Below are 14781 nucleotides of genomic sequence, written 5' to 3' on the forward strand. Positions count from 1 at the left end.
AAAAGATCAACAACATGTTCAGTACTATGACAATTAATATTTCAGAAGTGTGCAACAGCGTGGCAAAAATGTATATATTCTCTGTACCAAATAAAATTACAGTTTTGATAAAGTGGCATTAGACATTAGACAGCTTAACGAAATTTTAACGTTTTCTCGTCTGTAAGAAATAAAACAATTAATTACCTTTTATTCGTTCCAAATAAGTAGCATTTCGTATAACTTTGATTTTGCATACGCTATAATTTTGCCTTTTCATATACGAAGGTACACGTAAAATATGGTTTTAATATACAATGTATATATATGTTTTGCGCATAGGTTTGCCAGTCTGGCTTTTTTCCAAGACCATTCTAAAACAACATTCAAATACGAATAAAGTAGATTTAAAAATTGATTATCGATACGATTGATATGATTTGAAATTGATAGATTATCGTCTCGTCGACAAGCCAGCGAATAGTTTCAATATTTACAGTTGAGCCACGAAAAGAGCCAGTTTGATGTCGATCCCGAATGAACATCCTCTACTGGTGCATTATCTTGAGATGTATTATCCATCGAAGGTGTAATCACTGGCTCCAGGTTTTCATCGTTGAAGCTCCAAAAATTCCTGGTGGGCTCTGGCGAATCCGTTTCCCTATTGACTTCGTCATGATTCACGGAGTTCAAGATGGAATACGATCGATCCCGCGGAAGATTTACCAAATTGCTGCCTTGGCTCATACACGTGTTCGATATAACGTTCACGAAGCTTTGTAAGGGTAGGTCAATGGACGCGAACTTTGACTGAGAGTCCTTAAGCTGTTGTTTGCAAGGGTTGGTGGCACACTTTAAACCAGTCGCAGATTCCTTTTTCTTCTTGTGGTGGTTTTTTTTAATGTGCTTCTTACACTCCTCTACCTCCTTTCGTTCTCTATCCAGCCTCTCTTTCGCCGACTCAGCGGTTGTGGACGATGCCATGCATCTTTCTGCGACAATCGAATAAAATTGCAACTAAATTAATATGGAAGCTACGAGTAGATTGCCATTAGGATGTTCACGTCAAACGATATTTGTATGAACTAAGTTAGAGAAGCATTAGGTCGCCTCTTAGGGTTACATTTTGCGGTTTTACTTACATTAGATCACGTATAACGTAATGAAAGCAAGGGAAGAGAAACTTTCGAAAGGGCCAATTTTGTTCGAATAAGATACTACAAAATTGCATCGCAAAATGTGTAAGATTTCCGTTTTATCATCGCTTCATACGTTAACATATCTTGTAAACCTGTTACTATGTGATATTCTATACGTTTCGTTCGAGTAAAAACGACCCTTTCATAAGACTTACGGGAACTTCTATGGATGATCGTGTAGAATAATCTGTCAAAGCGTAATACAATAGTTACACAAAGAACATCTCTGAAAAATATTGCAAACCCATAGCGACAATTGTTTTACCGCGTGAATTACACTAAGATTTGTGGAACATAACGTTTTGTGGTAGCTCCCAAGTCACCTTGGCACAGTTGTTCTCTCTTTTTCAAGCAGGAATCTTCCAATGTACACTTGGTATCCTTCACAGCACTGCATTTTAGCTTGTCAGATGGTTTGCAAGGATCGCTCTTGGCGGAACAGCTGGGCCTGCTGGCTTTTTTGCAAGGATCATCCTTCTTCTCGGAGGCTGATCTTACTCTCTCGCAAGGATCCTCCACTTTCTTTACTTCTGGACCGCAGCTTGTCCTCTTTTTGCAAGGATCTTCTCTCTTACCACAAGTAGTCCTCGTCCTTTTGCAAGGATCTTCTCTCTTCCCGCAAATAGCTCTCACCTTCTTGCACGGATCTTCCTTCTTCTTTTCACAGGTTCCTCTCGTTTTCTTGCAAGGATCCTCCTTCTCCTTCTCGCAGGTCCCCCTCAATCTTTTGCATGGATCCTCTTTTTTACATTTAGTGCTCTCTTTCCTGCAACTGTCCACCTTTTTACATTTGGCGTCAGCGTTCAGCTTGCACTTTGCAGACGGCCTCTTGCACTTGTCCTCGTCTTTGCCACCTGTCAGCTTACACTTGGTCGATGGCTTCTTGCATTTGTCGTCGCTTTTCGAACGAACCAGCGGCGATCGCAGAAATTTGCATACAGACGGCGAAACGAACAAGCTCTGTCTCGCCTCTTTACTGTTTTTCATAGTGATCAGAGGGAAGGCGAAGGCTGGCAAAGAGGAATAGCGTTTCACGTTCTTCGGCACGTTCGTCGAATGATTTGAAAATGCCGACTGGGTGTAGTTTCTCCTGCCGGTGCATTTCGCCGATCTTCTGTCGCAGTCGCGATCGTTGCATTTCCTTCGACGTTTGCACGATGTATCTCTTTTCCTCGGCTTCGTGCAGATCGTACGACCCTCCTCTTGTCTGGAGCAGTCTCGTCGCTCTTCTCGCTCGCAGGATCTTCTTCGCCTCCTATCGCAGCTTCGATCTCTCCTAAATGATCGCGTGTTTATCAGAACATTGCCAATAGGAATTAGTTATCGCTGCGTATAAATCAACGTTAAAGTTAAGTAACGACGTACGATAGATACCACCGTAGTTCGAGTATAAACGCACGTGAATACACAGACGTGAAATAAATAGGAGTATATTTACGTGATCGTGTATTTACATTAACTGAAGTGACTATTAAATAAAAAAAGAATTTAATTGCTTTTAGTAACTTTTAGGAGAATCACACCATCGATATAATCTTTCTGGCACTGCTAAACTCCATCGAGACACACGAAGAATCCATTCTAAATGGAGCTACGTATTCCATTCAAAATGATTCACCTGTACCTTTTTCTCTTTAAACTTGAAAGTACCACAGTGTTTACTGTCATACTACTTCATTCGACGTTCAAAGAGAGACTCGTCTCTAAAGCGTTAATCGTTAACTAATTAAAATGTTCTTCCGATAAGCGAAACAGTCGTGCACGTTCACGCCAAGTTCTATCGCGTTTAAAAAGTCAAACCGAAGGATCGATTTACTTGCAGCGTTATCCAATGACAAAAGTGAAACTAAAGAAACGACAGAGTCGAAGATTCGCGTTATATACCTCTCTCTGCTGCATTTCCTCTCTGTTTGCCTCTTGCAATCCCGATCAGAAGGCCTGCTCCTCTCCATAGTCGTGCAAAACTCTCTCGACTGTTCATCCGTCTCATTCGGCCTGCACGTGGGATCTTTCTTCACCTCGTATTTCTCTATCTGAGTGGCATTTTTAATCTTCGGGCATTGGAACCTGTTATAATCGCACTGGGTCGGCGTCTGCAACGCAGGACAGCAATAACGTTTGCAAATCTTTTTATCCTTTTTACTCCTCGGCCTCTCCTGCTCGCACTTCCTCGCTCTCGGGCATCTGGCGTTGTTATCGCGACATTTCCTCGCCGCATTCACGCTGCAAGTGGAAATATTCAGCGAGTTGTTCGAGTTGAACGCGCTTTTCGCTCCGTTGCCAGTCCTCTTCGACACCGCTGGCTTCCTCGATAAACAAGAGGAATTCGAGGAAGATCTTCTGGTCGTAAACGGGGCGAACGAAGCCGGTGGTTTTCGAGAGCCCCCGTCCGAGCTTCCGGCCATCGACGACCTACCGTTGCCGGAGGAATTCGTTCGCGAGTTCGATACGCTTCTGCCTTCGTTTTGCTGCAATCTGACTTGCGTGGCGGCGCACGGCGACGACTTCACTCCTTGTCCCTCGTTTCGTCTGCTTAACTTCAACGGCGCGGTCGTGTTCTCTGGTATTCCAATTATCGACTCGAACGTACGGTTACCCTGGGTCTTGGACGATTGCCTGTTCCAGCCGTGACTGAAACCTCCGGAAGCTCTTGGAGCGAAATAGGTAGACGTCCGTGACGCAGCTTGCCTCTTCTCCGACGTTTCTGCGGAATCTCTGGCGAATTCCGTCGGTTCAGTTCGCGACATCTTCGCGGACGATTGAAAAGCACTCGTGTCATTCTCCGTTTCTCGAGCCTTCGCTTCACCTTCCATCGGATATCTTTCTTCCCCACGGTTTCCCATAGAGCGCCGCTGCGACGCGCTTCCGGTTACTTCCGAGTACCCCGGAGCCGACGGTTTCGAAAGGGAAGAAGCCTGTTTCTCCTGAGACGCGGCAGCTTTCTTTTCTTCGTCGAGTTCCATCGAAGAAACGTCTTTCGCGCTATCAGCCTCTTTCTCCGTTCGGTTTAATACCGGAGCTGCAGGTTTCTGGATTTTCTTTGGCGGTCGCGAGCAAAATCGAGCCACTGGCTGCGTCTGACTCGTTGCCGCTGACAGTTCCGATTTCAAAATCGGCAGATACTTTATCTCCTCTTTCTTCGGGCCAGCGCTTTGAAGCGCGCGAGCCGTCAACTCGCAGTTTGAAGTCTCCCGACTGGAAACGTTCGCTGGTCTGTCCACGTCTGAAATATTCTTACGCTCCAGGTTACTTTCCTTTTCCACGATATTAGCGTCTTTAGCGTCTACTTTCTTCACACGCTCGATCTTAGCCTTGTTCTCGATGGCTTTCGTCGTCAAGGACAGCGTGTCATTTTCACCGCTGTTTTCCATCCCCGAGCAGATGCTCTTCCGACGTGGTAGCATTCTACGATTTGACTGTTCGTGTTCGTGGTGTTCGTTTCGCGGTAGAATATCGCACTCGTAAGACTTTGCGCCAGGAACGAAGGCGAAGTCAACAGCCTGCTCGTTTCGAAGAGTCTTGTAACCTTTGAGTTTCCATTTCAGCGTCCTTGGCACAGGATTTCCATCCAGCAAAGACACCAAGTTGTCTTGTTTCATTAGACCCTGGATTTTTAAACATGTCATCGACGTTGCCTTCAGGTCCAGTTGAGAATCGTTGATGTATTTTGGCGTGAACGTTACGGTCGTGGTCACGGAATTCGGCGACACGGATTTCGAGACGGCATCCAGAGCATCGTTGGAGAATAAGGACGACGAGACGATGCCATTCGAAGGCAGACACTTCTTTTTGTCGCGATTGGCCGGCTCCTCTTTGCACGAGAAGTCGAAGAAATTCCAAAATCGACGAGACGACGATGTTGTGTGCACTTGCGACGACGACAGGTAATAACTTGGCACGAGATTTTTCTGTTTTGTTTCGAAAGAATAAAATTTCGCGTAAGATTACCTTCTATAATATCCAATGGATATTGCGATGATATTATTTTTCTTTTTTTTTTTTTTCTTTTTGCATTTACGGGAAATTTGAACGTCGATGTCTGACAATATGTGTACAAGATACAAAGGCTGTGTAGATTTAATTACGTAGAGGTAATTGGAGAATCTAATCTAAACGAAATGATTCAATTCACCGAAATATAATTTCATCGAAATCTAGACTTTCGTCTGACAGATTATTTTTATGGTTCACCGAGTACGTGAATTGATAGAAGCTTCTAGTTTATAATATTTATTCGAGCAAAATGATTTTCTATCCAAGCTGTTTTCGATCGTATTCGCGAAAACGTGAATTCGCGTATGATGGCAATTTGAGTGTCGGTACCTGGAAACTTTTTGTGGGTAAAACGTGAGAAAGATCCTGCAACACGAATGTCCTGATTCCTTTCATTGTTGGACGATTCTTTAAATCATTGGGAACCGATACGATGGATTTTGATTGTTTCGATCGTAATCACTTAGAATTTTGAAACGTGTGATTATAATTTTACAAGGGATATTCCATTGCCGTTGACTCAGCGACGCGGCATTTTGAACGATGACTGAACGTGCATTTAATTAACAATGGGGGATCGGCTGATCCACGGTTACCAAAACATTCGCCAATCGATCCTCGATTTCTACCTATCGATATGAACGAACAAGCGTTCGACGAATTAAAATGATCATCTTCGATAAACTGTTATTGGTATTTCCATTAGACGCGCGTAATATCAATAATATCGTAAGAAATATATAAAATATGGAAAATTCGAGATCAAATCTAAGTTTAATATTCCAATATCGTCTAAGTATTATTCATTCTTTAAGTATCATAATATTCGTCGGGTTATAAATATTCTCCGAGTATTATAAATATTTCTCTTTTAATTCTGATATTTTAGTCCAATTGAACTGTAGTTTGATATTAGTCGAGACTTTGTTTCGTATACAGGGTGGTTGGTAACTGGTGGTACAAGCGGAAAGGGGGTGATTCTACGCGAAAAAAGAAGTCGAAAATATGGAATAACAATTTTTCGTTCGAGGCTTTGTTTTCGAGAAAATCGACTTTGAATTTCCGCTCGGTACGCGTGCGGTTATAACGGATCACATTGTAGATTGTTGTCTCGATGAAAAAATTTAAAAAAAAAGAAAACAAAATTGTTTCTTCTGATATCTTTTCTAAATAAGTCAAAATTAAAAAGTTAATTCTGATATTTTAGTCCAATTGAACTGTAGTTTGATATTAGTCGAGACTTTGTTTCGTATACAGGGTGGTTGGTGACTGGTGGTACAAGCGGAAAGGGGGTGATTCTACGCGAAAAAAGAAGTCGAAAATATAGAATAACAATTTTTCGTTCGAGGCTTTGTTTTCGAGAAAATCGACTTTGAATTTCCGCTCGGTACGCGTGCACTTTATCGCGTCTCGTTATAATGAATCTCACTGTAGATCGTCGTCTTGGTGGAAAAATTAAAAAAGAGAAAAAAAATTGTTATTCTATATTTTCGACTTCTTTTTTCGCGTAGAATCATTCCCTTTCCGCTTGTGCCACCAGTTACCAACCACCCTGTATATCGTAGAATCTATTTTAAAGAAATTTCCTATGATACGCGTATATTAAATTTTCATGAAGATTCTACGCGAAAAAAGAAGTCGAAAATATAGAATAACAATTTTTCGTTCGAGGCTTTGTTTTCAAGAAAATCGACTTTGAATTTTCGCTCGGTACGCGTGCACTTTATCGCGTCTCGTTATGACGGATCTCACTGTAGATCATTGTCTCGATGGAAAAATTAAAAAATTAAGAAACAAAAATGTTTATTCTATATCTTCGACTTTTTTTCGCGTAGAATCACCCCTTTCCGCTTGGACCAACAATTACCAACCACCCTGTATACGAAACAAAGTCTCGACTAATATCAAACTATAGTTCAATTACACTAAAATATCAGAATTAACTTTTTAACTTTAACTTATTTAGAAAAGATATCAGAAGAAACAATTTTGTTTTCTTTTTATTTAAATTTTTTCATCGAGACAACAATCTACAATGTGATCCGTTATAACCGCACGCGTACCGAGCGAAAATTCAAAGTCGATTTTCTCGAAAACAAAGCCTCGAACGAAAAATTGTTATTCTATATTTTCGACTTCTTTTTTCGCGTAGAATCACCCACTTTCCGCTTGGACCACCAATTACCAACCACCCTGTATATCGTAGAATCTATTTTAAAGAAATTTCCTATGACACACGTATATTAAATTTCCATAAATCTACCGTGAAATTGTCGTAGCTTTGTCCGATCGTTATCGTCAGATTACAATTATTTACGCAAGTTCACGCTCTTACAAGCATCGACGAAGAAGTAGAACTCGGGTAGAATTATGTTTTCCATCTTCTAAATATCCCGATACGTATTTTGCCTCTTTGATAAACGCGCTCTATTTATACTCACATACATATTTACGCTATTGCTAAATGCGTAAATACTCGCAGTTTAGCTGTTACACATCGTATTAGATATTTGCCCGAGGTTACACGAATTTACCTATTTTTCCGGGAAAATACAAAATTCCCGAAACTCTAAATTTAACATTTGAGAAATCGTACGGCGATTTGACGTTAATTCGCAGAATTCAAAACTGACGTTAACAAATTTATAATATTAGATTGTCCGGGTAGTGTCTTTCTTTTACAGACACGTCTTTTACAACGAATTTTTATACAAACATGAAACCTAATCTGTCGAACATTGTGATCTTTATTTTGATAGAACAAAATCGATCATACGTAATTCGATACAATAATATAAAATGAAAAATGTTGTGCATCCATTATTCCTTATAAAACGAAAGAAACTTTTCGGACCACCTAATATAACAAATATTATAATATACAATATAAAAGTAGATAATAAGCTTCTAATCATCAAGAAGTATATTATAGTATTATAGTATTATAAATATAGTATTATATTATAGTATTATAAAGTAAAAATCATTATAAAGCATATTATAATATATTGTAATATGTAATTATAAATAAATAAATAAGTAAATGTCTAACAAATAGCAATGCAACGAATGTTCAAAATACGATCAATTTTATTTCGCTTTATTTCTCACATTTGTGAAAGTAGCGTCGGAATGGAACTTATACGGCGAACGTGACCCTGCGTTTGCACCGAGTTGATTTCTTCCCGTTGTTTCGTTTGCCTTTTGGATAACCGAGTTTTAGTATTTGACCGCGAGGTTCAGCGTCCTCCGCCGGAAGTCGTCGAACATTTCCCGCCTGATCCTCGGTCGAGGTCGGTTGCAGCACACCCCGTAGACGAGCTTCGTTGCTGGCGGCGTCCGAGTCATCCGGCTCAGGACCCTCGTTCGAGGATCCCGCGGCATGAGAACTTCCACCCAGCTGGCCTCGCCTTTCACTTGTGTCCAGTGATCGAAGATCGATCGAAACGGTTCCCATATTTTCTCGTTCGTGTTCGTGATAAACGCCTTTCAACAGAACGATCAATGTTTTAGCATTTTATTTCCATTCCTATTTCTATCGCCTCCTCTACCCCTCCTTTTTCTTTTTTTTTTTTTTTTTTTTTTGGAAGATGCTGCTGCTTGATGCAAAAAAATAGTATCTTACTTTTGCTAAAGTTGGTTGTATCTCGTTCGAGCGACAAGGAAATATCGTGGCAGAGAATAAAATCGTAGGCTAATTAGCTGTAAAGCTATATGGCAGGTGTAAAATGAAATTCGAAATTTTCAACACCTTACACGATCGCAGAGGCTGGAGAGCAGAGCCGAGAAAGACGCGTTAATAGACGGATAGAAAATATTGCAGGCAGTTAAAATAAATATATGCACGCAAGAAATTTTCCACTGTTTTATCGTTCAAGGCTGATGTATCCCGGAAATGAGAATCGATGAAAAAGTATATGACACTGGCCGGCTGTTATTGCTTGTAAATTATATTTGACTTTTTGCTGGAACGAAGCGGCGCGGCCAAGTACAAGTAGTTTAAATAGACGCATTGAAAAAGTGTATTAATTTCGAGCGTTTCACTCGACTAAGGTTAAGAAATTTCATTTCTCAGAAATGTCTAGTAGAGGTTCGCTGTGAGCTTTTCCGCTGGATGTACCTTGCTCTTTCCGTTTTATATGAAAAAATAGACAAGTTTCGTGGTCGAATGTGCAACAACGAAATCGAAGAATTACGATACCCGCGAGGGAGTCTTAAAAATCGGCGCCAAAGATTGTCTGGTGAACGTCCTGATTTCGTTCATGTCCAACGTTTACGAAATGTTACAACACCGCATGTATTCTTCCCGAGCGTTTAATACTTTTCAATTTTCTGCACCAGCGAAAAGGAATTTTTAATTCCACGACATTGTCTCGTCGTCGGGCGAACGACCAATTTTTCACGTACACGGTGAAGTGGTTCTCGGCAAACGAAGAATAATTTGTTTCATCTGTTTATCGTAAAGTTGGCCAAATAACACGTTCCTTCTGTCTGAGTAACTTGTCTAATTTCTACGAGATTAAACGTCAACTTTCCTACCACTTTTTCCTACTTTAAAGATAACATCGAACATATACGTCGAAGTAGCAAAAGACCGAAGAATATCGAGATATAATTCGTCTCGACAGCTATAGCTTTAGCCTCTAGAAAATTTTTATATTCGATATTTAACCTACACCTAACAGGTTTTCGCGTAATATCAAATTATATCGAAATTATATCGAAAATTGTATCTATTGGGTTGGCAACTAAGTGATTGCGGATTTTGTCAATACCATCCAATGGCAAAATCCGCAATCACTTAGTTGCCAAGTACACAATTTCGTAAACGTTGCACATGAACGAAATTAGGACGTTCACAAGATAATCATTGGCGCCGATTTTTAGCACTTCCTCGCGAGTATTGTAATTGTTCGATTTGTTGCACATTCGACCACGAAACTTGTCTATTTTTCCGTATGAGATATTGGGCTGGCAACTAAGTGATTGCGGATTTTGTCATCAGATGGTATTAACAAAATACGCAATCACTTAGTTGCCAACCCATTATCTCATACAAAGTGACGTCAAGATAAAAAATCAGCAGAATGCACGTTCGCTTTATTTCTTCATAATTCTTCATCGTTCAGACTTTCTATCCTGTTGGGTTGGCAACTAAGTGATTGCGGATTTTGTCATTGGGTAGTATTGATGAAGTCCGCAAACACTTAGTTGCCAACCCTATATTTCATATAAAGTGACGTCAAGATAAAAAATCGACAGAATGCACGTTCGCTTTATTTCTTCATAATTCTTCATCGTTCAGACTTTTCTATCCTATTGGGTTGATTTTGTCATTATCACCTAATGACAAAACCGCAATCACTTAGTTGCCAACCCATTATCTCATACAAAGTGACGTCAAGATAAAAAATCGACAGAATGCACGTTCGCTTTACTTCTTCAGAATTCTTCATCGTTCAGACTATTCTATTCTATTTGGTTGGTAACTAATGATAAAATCCGCAATCACTTAGTTGCCAACCCATTATCTCATACAAAGTGACGTCAAGATAAAAAATCAGCAGAATGCACGTTCGCTTTACTTCTTCATAATTCTTCATCGTTCAGACTACTCTATTCTGTTGGGTTGATTTTGTCATTGCCACCTAATGACAAAACCGCAATCACTTAGTTGCCAACCCATTATCTCATACAAAGTGACGTCAAGATAAAAAATCGACAGAATGCACGTTCGCTTTATTTCTTCATAATTCTTCATCGTTCAGACTTTCTATCCTATTGGGTTGGCAACTAAGTGATTGCGGATTTTGTCATTGGGTAGTATTGATAAAGTCCGCAATCACTTAGTTGCCAACCCATTATCTCATACAAAGTGACGCCAAGATAAAAGATCAACGGAATGCCCGCTCGCTTTATTTCTTCATAATTCTTCATCGTTCAGACTATCCTATTCTGTTGGGTTGTTTTTGTCATTACCACCTAATGACAAAACCGCAATCATTTAGTTGCCAACCCTATATTTCATACAAAGTGACGCCAAGATAAAAGATCAACGGAATGCACGTTCGCTTTATTTCTTCATAATTCTTCATCGTTCAGACTATTCTATTCTATTGGGTTGATTTTATCATTATCACCTAATGACAAAACCGCAATCACTTAGTTGCCAACCCATTATCTCATACAAAGTGACGTCAAGAATGCCCGCTCGCTTTATTTCTTCATAATTCTTCATCGTTCAGACTATCCTATTCTGTTGGGTTGTTTTTGTCATTACCACCTAATGACAAAACCGCAATCATTTAGTTGCCAACCCTATATTTCATACAAAGTGACGCCAAGATAAAAGATCAACGGAATGCACGTTCGCTTTATTTCTTCATAATTCTTCATCGTTCAGACTATTCTATTCTATTGGGTTGATTTTATCATTATCACCTAATGACAAAACCGCAATCACTTAGTTGCCAACCCATTATCTCATACAAAGTGACGTCAAGATAAAGAATCAACAGAATGCACGTTCGCTTTATTTCTTCATAATTCTTCATCGTTCAGACTTTCTATCCTATTGGGTTGGCAACTAAGTGATTGCGGATTTTGTCATTAGGTAGTATTGATAAAGTCCGCAAACACTTAGTTGCTAATCCTATATTTCATACAAAGTGACGTCAAGATAAAAAATCAACAGAATGCCCGCTCGCTTTACTTCTTCAGAATTCTTCATCGTTCAGACTATTCTATTCTATTTGGTTGGTAACTGATGACAAAATCCGCAATCACTGCCAACGCAATATTCTACGCAAAGAACGCTAAAACGATGGGACACGGTGTAGGAAATTCGTAACGTCCAGTGGAAATAAGACGACAGAATTATATCGTTGCGTTTTATACTCTCGGTTATGTAAATCGAAGGGTTGAGGGTTCAGAGTCGTGCGCAAGCGATTCTCTTAATTCCTTTTCCGCCTACTTTTAATTGATTCAATTAGAAGGGCAAATACACGATTAAACAAAGCCCCGGATACTTTTGAAATGCCGTGAAACGCAACACTTCGGTAACGTTTCCCCCGACAGTACTTGGAGAACCAGCCATCGGCAAGTTTTACTCATTAAGTAAGGCATTATCATGGCCGCAACGTCTGAAGCAACGTTCTGCAACGATATGCAATCAAGTGCACAGACGAGCGGCTCACTTAAATTACTGCTGCAGAGTTATCGAACGTAGGACGAGAACTTGGCTCGTTAACGCGGTGGCCTCGGAATCACACGGGCCAACTTTCAAATTCACAGATACCGATATGCGTCGATTTTCCAATCGGTTAATGACCGCGCGTGGAAACGTCAGATTTTTTTTTGTTTCCTGGGATTTTTAATTGACGCGAAACTATATTTTTCCACGGCGAATAAAATTCGACTGGTAATGAATCACCCGATATATCTTGCGAAACGTTCCCATCTCCCTTTCGAATCTTTCAAAATCCAAAAACCGGTGATTATTAGGGTTCAGAGAGAGAGAGAGAGTAATTTTTACAGAATCGAAGAACAGAATGGTCGTGGAATGCCAAGAAACAAGTTACCTTCGAGGAGGAAAGAAAACTTGCGCGTTCATATAATGGAAATTCATGAGAAAGAAAAGCGTATGAGTAGAAAACACTGTCGCGTCTTAATCGTGAAGAAAGTTCAATGTTTCGCTTTAATTTAGACAAATCGTTTGACAGTTGATTTAGAAAAGTGGAAAGATAATTAACTAACAATCTATTGCTACTTTTTTTCTCCTTTTCTTACAGCTTCCTATAGAGACGACGTTGCGACACCATATAATTAGCATTATTAGCATTATTATTCTAATATTTGGAAAGAGAAATTCCATTTAATTCCACGGAGTATTCTGATTGATGTGTAGAAGATTTCCCAATAAGAAGAGAAGATTTTTCAATTTGTACCACTTGCAGCGTGTTTTCTACGAGTATTGCAATGTCACTCGAAGAGAGAAATTCGAATGCTATTTTAATTTGCCAATCAGGTAGACGCAATTAACTGGTGAAATGAAAGTAGATATCAGGATCGAGGGAACGTAAAGAACGAATATTAGTTTGAGAATTCTGTAAGGAAGCTGAAAAGGTAGTTCATCCAGCATTCTTCGTGCTGTTCTTGTGAAAATGAACAATCGTAGCAGCTATTCAGACGATAATCCGTGTAACGACAAATATAATCGCGTGAAACTTGCATCGTATTTTCTCCACGCATGACCAAATATTTTTGACAAATTTTAAGTCGCTCGATTTATAATAATCTACTATCTTTTATTTGTAAAAACTCGCTCAGAAATACAAGAAATATTGCCTTGAATTTATTTATTTCATTTGAACGATCGCTAAGATATATTGGACAACAGAATTTCTGAAGATCAATTTATTTCGTTGATGGATCGGTGTCGGAAGAAGATGAAGATTAAACGTAACATATAATTCGACCATCGCCACTGTTCCATTTTTCCACTCACTTTTCTCAACTTCCCCATCGCGTTTCGGATAAATCTCTTGGTAAGATCTTTACGTTCTTTACTTTACTTTACTTTACTTTACTTCCTCAAGATACGCAAGATACTTCAAGATAAGAAAGTCGAAGAATGGCCATTTTTTACATTCTTCTCTCACATTGGGAAAGTGGTTGTTCCATTGTACGAAAATTCCACGATTCGCGCAGCTTCGTCTTTCTATTATTCAGTTGGCAACTAAGCGATTGCGGATTTTGTCATTAGAAGGTATTGACAGAATGCGCAATTACTTAGTTGCCAGCCCAATAGCTGGGATAATTCCAGTTTCAGCGAATGGCAAAGAATCGTTTAAAATGAAACTTCCTTCGATTTATTACCGATTTATGTTACGTTTCTATATTAATTTATGTGTCTTATCTTCTTATTTTCTACGTTTTATTTTCACATTTCTTTGCTTTCTTTATACATCTTTATTTACGTACTTATATACAGGGTAACGTGTACAAACAGACACGAGGTGATTCCTCATGAAAGAATAAGAACAAAATATGGAATACAAAGTATACGTTTGGAAGTAACGAACGTTTTTCATTCAAGGTTTAGTCTGCGAGAAAATCGAGTTTGACAATTTATCGATATTCATATTTGAACGCGGTTAATTCCGGACCAGACAGCACTAGATAATCGACAAGAGGTCGTTCTATTGTGTTGGCAACTAAGTGATTGCGGCTTTTGTCATTGCAACCTAATGGCAAAATCCGCAGTCACTTAGTTGCCAACCCAATACACGTGAAACTAAGTCGAAAGTGCGGAATAAAATTTCTTCTCAAGACGCTTTGTTAATTGCTTGTAAATTAAATTTGCAAATTTATCATACGCACGTAAACACCAGATCGATTCTCAACTGAACGTTCGAACTGCATTTTCTCGAAGATAAAACCTCGAACGGACAAATTTTACTTCACTTCTTTTTACTTACAAACGCTTCGGCAGTAACATCCTACCGATTGTTTGTTCGTACTCAGTCGGTAGTTAGCCACGTTCAAGTATAGCGGATAAATTTTCAAACTCGATTTCCCCAAAAACTAAACCTTAGATCAACAAACTTTG

At 39.5% G+C, this 14781-nt stretch overlaps 2 protein-coding genes across 2 annotated transcripts; both read right to left on the reverse strand.

Moving 5' to 3' along the window:
- Positions 1–337: 337 nt before the first annotated feature.
- On the reverse strand, positions 338–5845 carry LOC117237185. The gene is made up of 4 exons (XM_033500909.1): positions 5502–5845; positions 3063–5086; positions 1502–2454; positions 338–971 (listed from the first exon to the last, which is right to left on the reverse strand). Exons 1-4 carry the CDS (start codon positions 5565–5567, stop codon positions 466–468), a joined length of 3549 nt encoding a protein of 1182 aa, XP_033356800.1. The 5' UTR covers positions 5568–5845; the 3' UTR covers positions 338–465.
- A 2398-nt stretch (positions 5846–8243) lies between these two features.
- On the reverse strand, positions 8244–8651 carry LOC117237186. The gene has a single exon (XM_033500910.1). The coding sequence runs from the start codon at positions 8626–8628 to the stop codon at positions 8311–8313; it is 318 nt and encodes a 105-aa protein (XP_033356801.1). The 5' UTR covers positions 8629–8651; the 3' UTR covers positions 8244–8310.
- Between the last annotated feature and the right edge of the window lie 6130 nt (positions 8652–14781).

This window comes from Bombus vosnesenskii, unplaced genomic scaffold, assembly GCF_011952255.1.
Source record: "Bombus vosnesenskii isolate JDL3184/JDL3185 unplaced genomic scaffold, Bvos_JDL3184-5_v1.1 scf7180000013361, whole genome shotgun sequence".
Lineage (NCBI taxonomy): Eukaryota > Metazoa > Arthropoda > Insecta > Hymenoptera > Apidae > Bombus > Bombus vosnesenskii.